The 13,581-nt window shown below is 40.2% G+C and overlaps 1 protein-coding gene across 1 annotated transcript in view; it reads right to left on the minus strand.

The window, feature by feature from the left end:
- The window catches only part of kdrl (kinase insert domain receptor like), a 182,221-nt gene that overhangs the window by 34,801 nt on the left and 133,839 nt on the right, over positions 1-13,581 (minus strand). The window contains exons 19-24 of the mRNA XM_080187404.1: positions 11,156-11,269; positions 7,556-7,644; positions 6,418-6,583; positions 5,267-5,364; positions 3,741-3,863; positions 3,533-3,644 (exon numbers count right to left, since the gene is read on the minus strand). Coding sequence (XP_080043530.1) covers positions 3,533-3,644; positions 3,741-3,863; positions 5,267-5,364; positions 6,418-6,583; positions 7,556-7,644; positions 11,156-11,269 — 702 coding nt within the window. The remainder of the gene's footprint in view (positions 1-3,532; positions 3,645-3,740; positions 3,864-5,266; positions 5,365-6,417; positions 6,584-7,555; positions 7,645-11,155; positions 11,270-13,581) is intronic.

Here is a 13,581-nt window from a genome sequence, read left to right on the forward strand (position 1 = left end):
ACTGCACAAGGTGAGACAGTGGCTGCTGATTTTGCTAAGTCTAATCCATCTATTCAATAATAGCATCTGGTACAGGAGGTTTGTCGACTGGACATACGTTTAATTAAATTTGAAAAGATGTCCTAACTGGGTGGCCAATTTGCTGCTGTTCATTACTCATTAGCTCTTGTTTATGTTCTGTATTTATATATCATGCCAATCCCTCACTGCTTACTCTGCAGAAATATTATCCTTTTGCCTATAATAGTCAAACTTCACATGAAACCAATTCAAAATATTGCACAGTCTGTGGTGCTATTCATTTCATAACATGTAGCAGCCCTGAAAAAAACAAAATATCCAAGTAAATTGTAACATTTATAAAACCTTTACAACTATCGAATATTATTTGTTTTACTTTGGCTCATTTTCAGAACATTTCACTGAAGCTGAAGGGTTTTATTTTATATTGTTGGTGAAGAAAGCAAATATTGTAAATCACTCAAACAATGCCAACATTGGCTGTTGGTTAAGATTCTTTGTTATGAAGGATAGTAAAAATCAGAGATGAAAAGAATTTGGAAAGTTTCAGTGAGTAGACACTGACAGCTGGGGAGTCATGTCACGTGAACCAGGGGTGGCATAGTGGCACAGTGGTTAGCATTGCTACCTCAGAGCACCAGGGACCCGGGTTTGATTCCCGGCTTGGGTCCCTGTCTGTGCCGAATCTACATGTTCCCCTCGTGTCTGTGTGGGTTTCCTCCGGGTGCTCTGGTTTCCTCCCACATGCTGGTTAGGTGCATTGGCTATGCTAAATTCTCCCTCAGTGTACTCGAACAGGTATCAGGGTGTGGTGATTATGAGATTTTCACAGGAACTTCATTACAGTGTAAAGGTAAGCCTCCTTGTGGCACAAAGTAAAACTTTAAGCTTTAAACTTAAAAAAAAGTGGACAGATCCAATTCCCATTACTGTATGATGCTAAATTGGCTGACACCAGTTGAAGCACTGTAGGAACTTAATGTACCTCTCAGTGTCTTGAGAAAGATTAGAGAAAAATAGTTAAGATTTTCTCTTTGATCAGAAGTCAGTAAACCATGTTAGAAAGTGGTCACAGGTGGGTGTTTGGGTGAGGTAAGATTACACTTGGACTGCAAAGCCCTCACCACATCCCATACCAACCCTATGGTCCAACAACTGGCTGGCCCCCAGGACCAAGACTTGGACATAAAGAATAGTCATGGTGATGAAATCCCCAGAAACAGGAGGCTGTGACACAGCACACATATGCTCCTTTGGTGAGAAAATGGAGAATAATGCTCAACGAACCAAGAAAAATGAATACAATCATGCAGAAATCTGCAACTTCTTTAAAATGAGATTTGAAAAGAGGTTTGCAACAGAAAAAAAAACAAATTAAACTGTGAAATCCCACAGAGCTGCAATGTGTAAAATGCACACTGAATAGATTCAATTCGTAACTTTTCAAAGCTGCATTCTGAATCAGCAAACAAAATTGGATATATTGGCTTCTGAAAGAAGAATGAAATAGATGGTTGGAATACCTGCAAGAACCAATATCCATAATTGTTATCATTCAAGGTCAGCCATCAAATAACGATGATGCATCCCACTCTTGTGGTACGTGACTATCATCAATTTATAAATAATAAAGTCAAGTCCTAACATGTCTTCAAATTCTTGAGCTTCATCTAGTCTGCAAACTAACAGTTACGTTTCATATATTGCATTTATTCACCCTTTGAGTGTGCAGATGTAAAATTAGTTTCTCTGATTATCTTTTAATCTTGGGGAATTCATTACATTCAGGGGAAATGTTGTCCTTCTGGACTGAAGATTAATTTTCATCTGGCATTCGGCATCATTGGCATTGAAATGAATATTGTGGATTAAGAATCACTTTATTGTTGTCAGATTGACACTAAATCACTAAATTAAAAACCCCAACACATAATATTTGACATCAAAGTGTTTATCCTACCATGCATATGTTTCATTATTAAAATTCATTTATGGGACGTGGCTGTCAGTGTCTTGGTCAGCTTTTATTGCCCATCCCTACTTGCCTTGGATTTGCATTCTGTTCTATTTCGTTTGATCCTTTTCACATTAACTTTGATTTTACTCTTGTTAATTTAGTCTAACCATGATTCCTTTTTTTAAAAACCCACAGATTGAAATTGGTCTTTGACAGAAGCATAAGGCAGTTGAAGCTGAATTTGCAGCCTGATTCAGACCATTGAAGTCAAAATCACCTCCAGATTATTTTATTCTCTTCTTAAATTACTCTGTGTTAACTGTTTGTTAATTGAGTAGCAATGTTCAGGTGGTTGAAGATTCACTTGTGCTCAAGTAAATAGCAGCAAATTGAAACAATGGTTGTTTGGTTAGGAGGAACATGTTTGTAATGTTGATCTCTGTAAATAAAGACCTAGACAGTGTGTAAATGTTAGGTTGCTCTTTATCACTTGGATAACGAGAATAGAATGGTCCATTCAGTTTGCCCCATTTGGCAATGAGATCAATGCAGAGCATTTATTGGCTGAAAGATTTTCAGACCTGATTTTCAACCACTTTAAATCCAGATATTGTAGACTGCAAGGTCACACTGCAGGAAGGTAAGGTTCCCTTTGTTTACTATGTGTAAGGGTAGGGGAAAATATTTGTTATTTCAAGCAAAATTGTAAAAGCATTGCAAAGAAAATTAGGAAATCTTCCCTACTACATTAGTAATACAAAATCATCAGAAGAGATCATCCGTCAGTTCTATTTTTCACCTTACTTAATGGCGCAGCTGATGTAGATGCTCTTAATAATTTTGAGAAACTTTCGATTAAAATGCCATACGCAACAATGAAGAATAAACAAGCAATTCATTTCTAGGCCTTTGTCATCGACATTCTCCAAAAATTAAGATTCATGATAAAATTACAAGTTCCATAAAACGATGAAGTCAGATTTTCTAAAACTGGACAACAGCATTTAACTCTGACATATTAACAGCCTTCGTTATTTATTGTACAACACAATTTCAAGGCAATAGCATTTCCTGTTGGAATTAATTAAGTAAAAGGTAAAGTCACCATTGTCCTAGATGACCATAGGCTGCTCTTCCCCTTTTGAGGGGAAGTGCTTACTGATGGCGATTTAATCTGAAGGTCACCATACCTCAGGCGAGGGGAAGGTTGAAAAGGTGGGGCCTTCATGAATGACCTTAGGTGGTATGAGAATTGAACTCGTGTTATTGGCTTCGCTCTGTATCACAAGCCACCCATCCACCCAACTGATTTTGAATCTGCGCATTATTAATGCTAATGTTATAAGCAGATCCTGAAACACAAAGGTATCTCTGTACAACAGAGTTATGCACAAAGTATAAAAAATAACTGGATGCATCTTCTAAGGACTAATAACTTTGAAATAGGCATCTAATCCTAATTTTTGACATGCAGCCTCGGGCAACACTTAGATCTTAAATGTAAGGCTCATAATTGCTTTTTGATGTTAATTGTTCCTTTTCCTTCAGGCTTACCTAAGGAAAATATTTCCCACAGCAGCACTCCAAAAGACCAGACATCACTCTGAGTCGTATAGATTTTATCAAATATGGATTCCGGTGCCATCCATTTCAGTGGGAGTCGAGCCTGCAAAGATGCAAAGACATCAGCCACTGGACAGAGAAACAGAAGGCACGAGTAATTCAACTTCTGTGATCGAACGCTGGTATCCTGCAAACTTACATCTCCTTTCCGTACATAATCTGGATCTTTGTAAATGTCACGAGCCAGCCCAAAATCACAGATCTTCACAACGTTGCTCTCAGACAACAGGATGTTGCGGGCTGCCAAGTCTCGATGGATGCACTGGAAGTAAAATGGAATGTTCAGGAGCTTAGAAATAAAGCCCATCATGTACTTTGGGTTGTATTTCTTTTACTGAACACTAGTTTTCAATTTTTGGGGGTTTTATTTTGTTAGCTTCTGCCGTTCACCAAAGATGGAAGCCAAAAGCCCTTTGCTAGGCCCTCCGTCAATGCCTATTATGTACTTTGGGTTGTATTTCTTTTACTGAACACTAATTTTCAGTTTTTGGGGGTTTTATTTAGTAAGCTTCTGCCATTTACCGAAGATGGAAATCAAAAGCCCTTTGCTAGGCCCTCCGTCAATGCCAACACATTCTCAGCTTCCAATAAGAGTGCAATAATAACATGGCTGGCCTCTCACACAGATTTTCCCTCCCTGTGGGGAGATACTAGGCTCTGCTTAGTGTCTCTTTATAATGGTTTAGTTGAGGTTGAGAAGTTTGGCCTGCTACAGGCCTGTCCCCTTGTCCTCAGGTACAAACCATCAATTATCAGCCAGGGCCCAGGTTTAATTCTGGCCTCAGGCAACTGTCTGTGTGATGTTTGCATGTTCTCCTCATGTGTGCGTGGGTTTCCTCTGGATGCTCCAGTTTTCTTCCACAGTCCAAAAATGTGTGAGTTAGGTTGGTTGACCATGGTAAATTACCCCACAGTGTCAGAGGGAGTAGCAGGGTAAATATTTGGGGTTTAGGGGAAAGGGCTTGGATGAGATTGTGGTTGATGCAGACTTGATGGGCCAAAAGGCCTCCTTCTGCACTGTAGGGATTCTGTGATTCTAGGTCAGAGTCTGCTCCTGTCCTCTAGCTTATGGTGTAGTGAAGCAATTGCCTTATATTTTAGCATGTATAGAACTTAGAATTATATAGAGCCTATAGCTCAGAAACACACATCATTCAGCCCATCTAGTTAGTATTAATATTTATGCTCCACATGAATCTCTTCCTATTCTGCCTACCTCATCTTAGACTTTCAACATATCTTTCTATATGTGCTTGTCTAGTTTCATTTTGAAAGCATCTAATCTAGTTTCCTTAACTACTTCTGGTGCCAACAAGTTCCACAATTCAACCTGACCTATGCCTCAAAACGACTCAGATCTCAAATCCAAAAGTTTGGGCTGGTGGCAACCTGACAGGTGAACCTATCCGTTCTCGACTTGAAGTTAAAATGTGGTACTTCTGTGGAATTTTACCTCACAGAATGGAATTCTGTGTTGGCCTGGGGCGGAATTTTATGAGCCTTGCCTGAGCGAGGTCATGATGTACAATGATTAAAAGCTGTCCAATTTTATTAAGCCAATTTTGACAAGGATGCTGGATATGAAGGCCTGGGATAGTATGGAGAAAGTGCAAAGTTCTGCTGAGGGCAAAACCTGATGTCTGCAAGAATTGGAAATGAACTTACTTTCCTTGAAGCTAAAAATTCCATGCCTTTGGCTACTTGGAAACTGTAACAAATCAGATCTTCCATAGCCATTGGTCGTTTATATAGATCTTCGGCATCTGCAAAACAGACTCAGTGTCAGTGACAGAGGAATGGATGTAAATGTATCAAAAGTGCCAACCTTTTATTTTCAATAGACCTTTATTTATTGCAATCAGCAGTTTCAATCTGGATTTGTCCTCTCTGTTGTTGGCTGAAATTCAGAATACAGGTGGAAGCACATTCACTGCATTGTCCAGGGGACAGTTGTTTAAGCCACAATAGCTGCTTAAAATATAGCATGTGGGCGCAATCTCACAGGTGTGCAGTTGCTGTACTGTTAGGCTTCTGTCAATGGATCTTACTCAGTGCTAAGAGAGGGTCTGCACAGGCTAACATTGCAAGACCCTCACTACTGACCAACAGGAGCTAGGTTAAGAGTTTGAAACTGGGTGAAAGTTCTACTAAATGTCATCCAGCAGTAGCACCTTGCATACTTGTTGGTCACAGCATAGGGAAAGGCTAAAAAGGATGTGGAAACCAGGCATTCATGTAATTAAGTTGAAAACCTTCATGGTACAGACATGTGGCCTCAGTACAAAACTGCTATTACTCTGCATGTTCCTATTGCAAGGCTGACCTGAGTGCTAGTTGCTGATACTGGTGTTCAAACCGGAAGCACATTCTATTCCTAAACATTGGCTTCCGTCACTTGAGAGCACAAACTAGGTAACTGGAAGACATTTGCAGCCCTCAGAAGGCTAATCTCCATCTGGATTTGAGGCTGTATTGTCAGCTTGCAAGCTTATCAGGGTTGTTTACTTCTGATACCATTCAGTTTACTGACACTAGCAAGATGATTATTAACGATAGCGTAAAGAACCCAATGCTATTGGATTTGTCTAAGCAGTTCAATGATATTGTAAAGTCCAACAGGATGTTTTGATCTTTTGGAAGGTCTATTTTGAGCCTTTCAGAGAGTCTCTTGAGTTTAATTTGAAAGGAAGTCCCCCATTCATACAATAAATTATTCCTGTTATAGATTTTTAATAGTCTTGCTATGCTAGTGGAAACAATCGTGGCAATTCAATTATTCCCAATGTACTACAGGCGAGGAAGGAAGATCAACGTACCTTCCTCTTCCTCTTCCGCATCACTGTAACTCTTATCTTCCACAAAGCCTGAGCTTGTTGAGCTTCCTGTACTCGCCACGCTCTCCAGTCTTCGCTTTATGCTTTCCATTACATCGGGGCTGGTCTCATCCAGAAGTGTTTCAGGCTGGTTGACATTTTTCTGACACTAGGAATGGATAGAAAGTTTACCAAGACATCAGGAAGTCAGGTGTATTCAATAGATGGGGCAATTCATGATTAGAGCTAATGTCAAAGACTCAACACGGTAGAGTGGCACAGCAACACAGTGGTTAGCACCGCTGCCTCACAGGGATCTGGGTTTAATTCCCAATTTGGATCACTGTCTGTGTGGAGTTTGCATGTCCTCGCCGTGTCTGCATGGGTTTCTTCCAGGTGCTCCGGTTTCCTCCCAGAGTCCAAAATTGTGCAGGTTAGGTTGATTGACCATGCTAAATTGTTCCTTAGTGTCGGTTGGGGGGTGGGGGGGTTTGCAAGGTAAATATGTGAAGTTGTGGGATAGGGCCTGGGTGGGATTATTGTCAGTGCAGATTTGATGGGCTGAATAGCCTCCTTCTGCATTGAAGGGATTTTATGATTCTATGTAGCGAATAGATATTGTCCAGATGTGTAACAGCTGAAATGTCCTTATGTGTGGTGTATGTGCTTGATTTTAATGGGATGGTGATATATACAAGACAAGACCTTTAGATAGTAGACTCTAATTCACATGATTAAAGTGTTTTGTTTTATATTTCCCTCCTCCCTGTTTCATGATTTTTCCACCATTTCAAGTGGTGTGTTGGTATTTGTGTTAATGTTTGTATGTGACTTTCTTTATAAAAAAGGGACTTGCAAGATGTTTCATTTTATCTAATACTGCACTATTTATGCAATTAGTTAAAATTCCTTTGCAAGTTTATTTCAGTGCAATTGTTAATCTATTTTGATCCAAACCAGGTAATGACTGCAATAGGATGAATGCAAATCAGTTAGCCAGAATGCTGATTGACAAAATTGTATCCCTAAGGGTATAATAATAAGGCATATTGATTGTAATTTTTGGGCTGTTAGATAAACCAATACCCCTCAGGTTACCAAAATAGGCTTGGACATTCTCGTTCTCAGTTCCTGGCCATACCTTGACTAAAATGAAGTCATTTCTCTTGCTCCTGAGGTAATTGGATAGGTTTCCATACTTGCAATATTCTACAATTACCATCAGAGGGCCTGTTGAAAAACAAACAAGTTCCAGGGAACAAACAGTCAGTGACTTTTTAAAAAATCTTCACAGAACACTGCTTGTTTGCACAAGCATGCCAACAAAAGGAAAATCAGTTTTGAATTGGCAAGTTGACCACAAAAAGTTAATTTTTACAAACAATTTGTTATGCTTGGAAAGAGTTCTTGCTCCTGACTTTGCAGGTTATGCTTAACAAAACATCTATTACAACTTACTAAAGCTGCCATAGTCCCAGGTGACCATAGGCTGAGCTCTCCCCCCGGGGTGTGTGTGTGTGTGTGTGTGTGTGTGTGTGGTGGAGGGGATGCAGTCTGACAGGTGGTGATTTTACCTCAGGATCATCACACCTCAGGTGAGGGGTAATGTTGAGAAGACCACTATGCTGATCACGAACTATATGTAAAAAATTGTTTCTCATAAATCCATGAGATACAGGAGCAGAATTAGGTCATTCAGACCACCGAGTCTGCTCTGCCATTCAATCATGGCTGACATGCCCCCGCATCCCCATTTTCTTGCCTTCCCCCATAACCTTTCAACCCATTACCAATTGAAAATCTGTCCAAGTCCTCCTTAAATTTACTCGCTGTCCAAGAATCCACTGCACTTTGGAGTAGCAAATTACACAGATTCACAACCATTTGGGAGAAGTAGTCTGTCCTCAACTCTGTTTTAAATTTGCTACCTCTTATCCTAAGGCTGATCTTTCGTCCTAGAATGTCCCACAGGAGGAAACATCCATTCCACATCTACTTTATTCCTACGTTTTATCACCTTCATCTTATCACCTCAATTTGATCACTCCTCATTCTTCTAAATTCCAAAGAGTATAGATCTAAACTGTTCCAACTCCCTTCGTACGACAAACTCCTCATCTCTGGAATCAATCCAGTGAACCTCCTCTGAATTTCTCCAATGCTACTACATTTTTCCTCAAATAAGGGGACCAAGATTATGCACAATACTCCAGGTACAGCCTCACCAGTGCCTTGTATAGTTGCAACAATACTTCCTTACCTTTATATTTTATTTCTTAAGCTATAAATGCCAGGATTATTAGAATTCTTCAATCAAAATAATATGGGTATATGTTAAACAATAATTAATTAGCTATAGTTAGTAACTTCATCATTCAATTAATAGCATAGCGTAACCCTTTGATAGAGATAGTGCAAAGAAACACAGGGGAATCAAATGACCCACACATGATGGGTTTCCTTTATTTTCTGATTTGACACTCCTGAAGATTAGGCCCTCTTCCAGATGAGAGAAAGAAAATAATATTATGCAGCAAATTGCCACCACAAATGTCTGTGGTCATAGGGAATTGTCATCTGGTCTTAAAGCACTGTCGATGCTGGAAATCACAAACTAAAACCTAAAACACTGGAAATACTCAGCCGATCAGGAGCATCTGTGGAGAAGCAAACAGTTAACATTTCAAGCCGATGACCTTTTGTCAGAACTTGGATGCGAACCCGATAGGAACAACCAAGCACTTTGCAGCTAGGTTCATTGGAGAATGATTGGGAATAGAAACCCTGACTGATTTTTTTTTTGTTTCCTTCTTCAGGTTTAACTCTTTGGCCAGTTGAAGCATTTCTATTGCCACGCTGAGATTAACAAACTCAGCACAGACTAGGAACAAACCTTAAAAAACTTTGCTGGTCCATGTGGCTTATTGCCAGACTTGGCCCATTTCTTTGGTTAAAGAAATAAGATATCATTGTTAACTTTTCCAGTTTGTTTTCATAGTTTTATCAGTAAGGAAATACATTTATGATAGAAAAGTTTGACTGTGAAATGAAAATAAATCTTAATTGTTGTAATTGATTGCAATTTGGCTATTACACTAAAATAACAATAAAAAATAGCTAATAGTTTATTCATTTAAAAAAAAATTATATCTGGCCACTCATTTAAGATGGAGATGAGGAAAAAAATCTCTGAGGTCATGAGTCTCTGGAACTCCCTTCCTCAAATAATGAAGGAACAGCGCTGTAAAAGCTCACGATTCTAGATAAATCTGTTGGACTTTAACCTGGTGTTGTGAGAATTCTGACTGTCCTCTTCCTCAAGGGCAGTTGGAACAGAGGCTGGGATTCTGTGGCTGTTCACATCAGTGGGATTCTCTGGTCCCGCTGGCAACGCACCTCCACCCACAGGTTTCTCGGAGGCGAAATGCCATGAACAGCGGCAGGACTGGAGAATCCCACCACCAGCAAACAGCATGCTACCTCCCACTGCCAAGAGACATGTGGCTGCTGGAGGATTCAGCCCAGAGTCTTTGAATCTAACAGAGCTAGGTGAGTTTTTGATTAATAAGGAAGCGAAAGGATATCAATAGGCAGGAAGATGGAGTTGAAGTTACAAGCAGATCAACCATGGTCTTACTGAATGGCAGAGAAGGCCCAAAAGACTGAGTGGCCTATTCCTGCTCCGAATTCATATGTTCATAGGCTCAATGGGCATATGGCCTTCTTTGCGCTGTGACCATTTCATGATGCTATAATTCTTCTGTAACAATTCTTCTAAGTTTAGACATTGGAATAGAAATTAGTCCATGGCCCTTTTCAGATACAGACTGGGAGCTGTGGAGACAGTCTGCGTCTGAAGCAGAAAGCCTGCTTTATGATATGAGTTGATTCTCAGGCCTGACATCTGAATGAGTCCCCTCACCGCCTTTGCCAATGGTGGTCCTCAGATAAGTTCCAGGGATTGGAACAGTCAATGGGGGGCGGGGCCTGGGGTAGGTGGGATGGGTGTATTAGTGATGATGATTCTGACAGTTGTGGAGTGATGAGGAAGCACTCCAATCAGTCTGGCTCCATAAGAAAGTGCTTTTGAAGAAACAAATAGTCAAAAACACATCATTGGCTGGTGGTTGCAGAGACTGACTCAATTGTCACTCCATTGTTTTGCATGTGTGTTACAGCACTTTCAACTTTATTGCCACTGCTATGCTTGGCAAACAAAATGATGGAAATGCAATATATAATACAGAAGCTTCCTTTGAATTATATTCTAAACACACCATTAAAAGAACATTGGAGCCAGAGATTCACAAACCAACATTCTGAAGCTGAATGTAACATTTTGGCTGAGTTCCCTTGACATGCACAAATGCAATGTTTTATTTTGGTAAACTGTAGTTGTTTAGTTGTTTGTTGGTGAAGGACATCCACTATGTGAAACTACAGTGAAGTAAACAACACAATACACATGACTGGTTCATTTTACCTTCACTACAGATTGCCGTTTTGTTATCTTAGCCCAAATTAGGAGAGCGCACACTTAGAAAAGAAATTAGTTTATTGATGCTGTAACTTGTGGAGTAAGTTAGCTGGGAAGCTCCTTAAAGTATTCAGCATTAATAAACTCAAGAGACAACTCAAAAGGTTTCTGGAGGGGGGAAGGATATTATAAGTAGGTGGGCAATTTGGAGGATCCATCAAAATTCTTGAGTACTGTAGCAGTTGAGGAATTTTTAGTTCTTACCTCCAGGCTTGGTACAGGCTCCCAGCATGTTCACTACATTCAGGTGGTTGCCAATGTGGATAAGAATTTTCAGCTCTGACATCAGGGCTTTGCATTCATTAGTTGTAGCCCCTTCTGTTAAAGAATGAGATTGAAATGAATTCATAGAATAAGAACTATCTACAAAGCAGGGTTACAAAGCCAAGGTTGCAATGCTTTTTTCAGAAGGTTAATGGAACAAGGAAGTAATAAGGTATTAACTCAAGACTTGGCCTTGATCTCATTTCTTCTAATAATAAATATCTTGAGTTTGTGTTATAAACTAACTGTAAGGTCACACATTCCAAACAATACTTTCACAGTACGTGCAGGTAACAGAATTAACATTTTGGAACATAGAGTGGTCAGGATGTGTTGCTTCCTTGTTTGTAGTATAGAAAAATTGACGGGTTTGAATTCTCAATTTTTTCTGTCCCTTGATCTTTCCTTATTACCTTTTCATTGTACTTCTAGCTTCTCACCTCTCTAACTCTAAACTCTGAATTACAGTTGGTAGATATATCTCGAAGGTCAGGGATACACTTTGGCTAATCTGTTAGGTTCAATTCAATCTCCCTGCGAGACAGTTCTTGTTAAATTTGAAATCCTGCCACTTCATTTCAGAGAAACTTGGAAGTGAATGATATTGCAATTTGAGCTTAATCTTGTGCAGGAGGATCTGTGCCCTTTATTGTAACAACCCATTTAAAGCCATACTTACTACCTTAAACAAAACCAGAAACCTCCAAATGAATATATCCTGTTCTGTGAATTATAGAGTAGGATCCAGAGATTAAAACAAACTGTTATAGAGATTTCAACACTGGCTTTTAGTGGTAGTCCAGAGCTGAATATTGCTGGAAAGGGAGACATGTTGCTGAAGCTTTTTGTCTTGCACTCATCAGCACAAATGCGAGGAGGCCAAATTTCAAATGATCACAACAATTTACATTATAGGATAAAAGAATGTTTTGGCAACATATCTCTCTTTTCACTAATATTTAAGTGCTATCTCTTATGTTTTATTTATTGTATTGTGGAATTTGTTAACGTGTGATTAATATCTAATACAAAAATTTAAACTGCTGTTTTTATATATCTAATGTTTTCAAGGGTGAATGGGGAAATCCATGTTCTCTTGACAAGTTAAAGAAAGAGTTTGTAATTAAATAGCATTTTTCACATCCTCAGGACCTCCACTGGTGTTTCATAGTTAATCAACTACTTGCTTTCATAAATGTAATAGCTATTGTATTTGACATTACTCTAATTATAATGGTGGAGTGCTGTGCTGGGTTGACAGCTATAGCACCTAACATACTAAGCTAGGCTCAGTGATAACCCTCTCGCTTCTGGCTGTGAAGTTGTTTTTGAGCTGTACTTTTGGACGTGAGCACAGAATCTACGCTGAAACTTAAGCACAATACTGAGTGAATGCCAGGGGGCAGCATGGTGGCACGGTGGTTAGTACTGCTGCCTCATAGTACCAGGGACCCAGGTTTGATTCCCAGTTTGGGTCACTGTCTGTGTGGAGTTTGCATGTTCTCGGTTTCCTCCCACAGTCTGAAAGATGTGCTGGTTAGGTGCATTGACCCAAACAGATGCCGGACTCTGGCGACAGAGGGCCTTGTCTGCCAGAAAGAATCACATGTTGCCTTTTTTTGGGAATGCCTTCAACATGCTGAGTCAATCCAACTGGAAAAGGGTGGACCTTCCCCAGTATCAAGGATCCTCAGGGTGGAGCTCCCACCCACCCATTAATCAGAAGCTGGTGGCTCTATTGAACGACAATGCCATAAGGGAGATGATAGTTCTACTGGTATGACTCTCACCTCTCATTGAGACGTATAAGATGATGAATGGGATGGATAGGATAGAGGTGGAGAGGCTCTTCCTGCTCAGAAAGGACAGTAGGACTAGGGGGCACAGCCTCAAGATAAAGGGGGGGCGGTTTAGAACGGAGTTGAGGAGGAACTTCTTCACTCAAAGGGTGGTGAATCTCTGGAATTCTCTGCCCGTTGAAGTGGTGGAGGCTACCTCGCACAATATTTTTAAGACGCGGGTTGATGGGTTTTTGATAAGCGAGGGGATTAAGGGTTATGGGGAGAGAGCGGGAATGTGGAACTGAGACAAGACAGATCAGCCATGATCTTATTGAATGGCGGGGCAGGCTCGAAGGGCTAGATGGCCTGCTCCTGCTCCTATTTCTTATGTTCTTATGTTCAGGATTTCCACAAACCCAAGTCACAGGTGATTGATGCATGTTAAGTGTAGTTGGGGGGTGGGGTTGGGTTACAGTGACTGGGGGCTGGGTGGTCAGGAGCATGGACATGACATAGCTCTCAATGACAATCCCTCCTTCCCGATGTTGGTTCGCTGAATCAGGGACTGGGAATATTTGAAGATGG

The sequence above is a fragment of the Carcharhinus amblyrhynchos genome, chromosome 4, assembly GCF_965287045.1.
Source record: "Carcharhinus amblyrhynchos chromosome 4, sCarAmb.v2.hapA, whole genome shotgun sequence".
Classification (NCBI taxonomy): domain Eukaryota; kingdom Metazoa; phylum Chordata; class Chondrichthyes; order Carcharhiniformes; family Carcharhinidae; genus Carcharhinus; species Carcharhinus amblyrhynchos.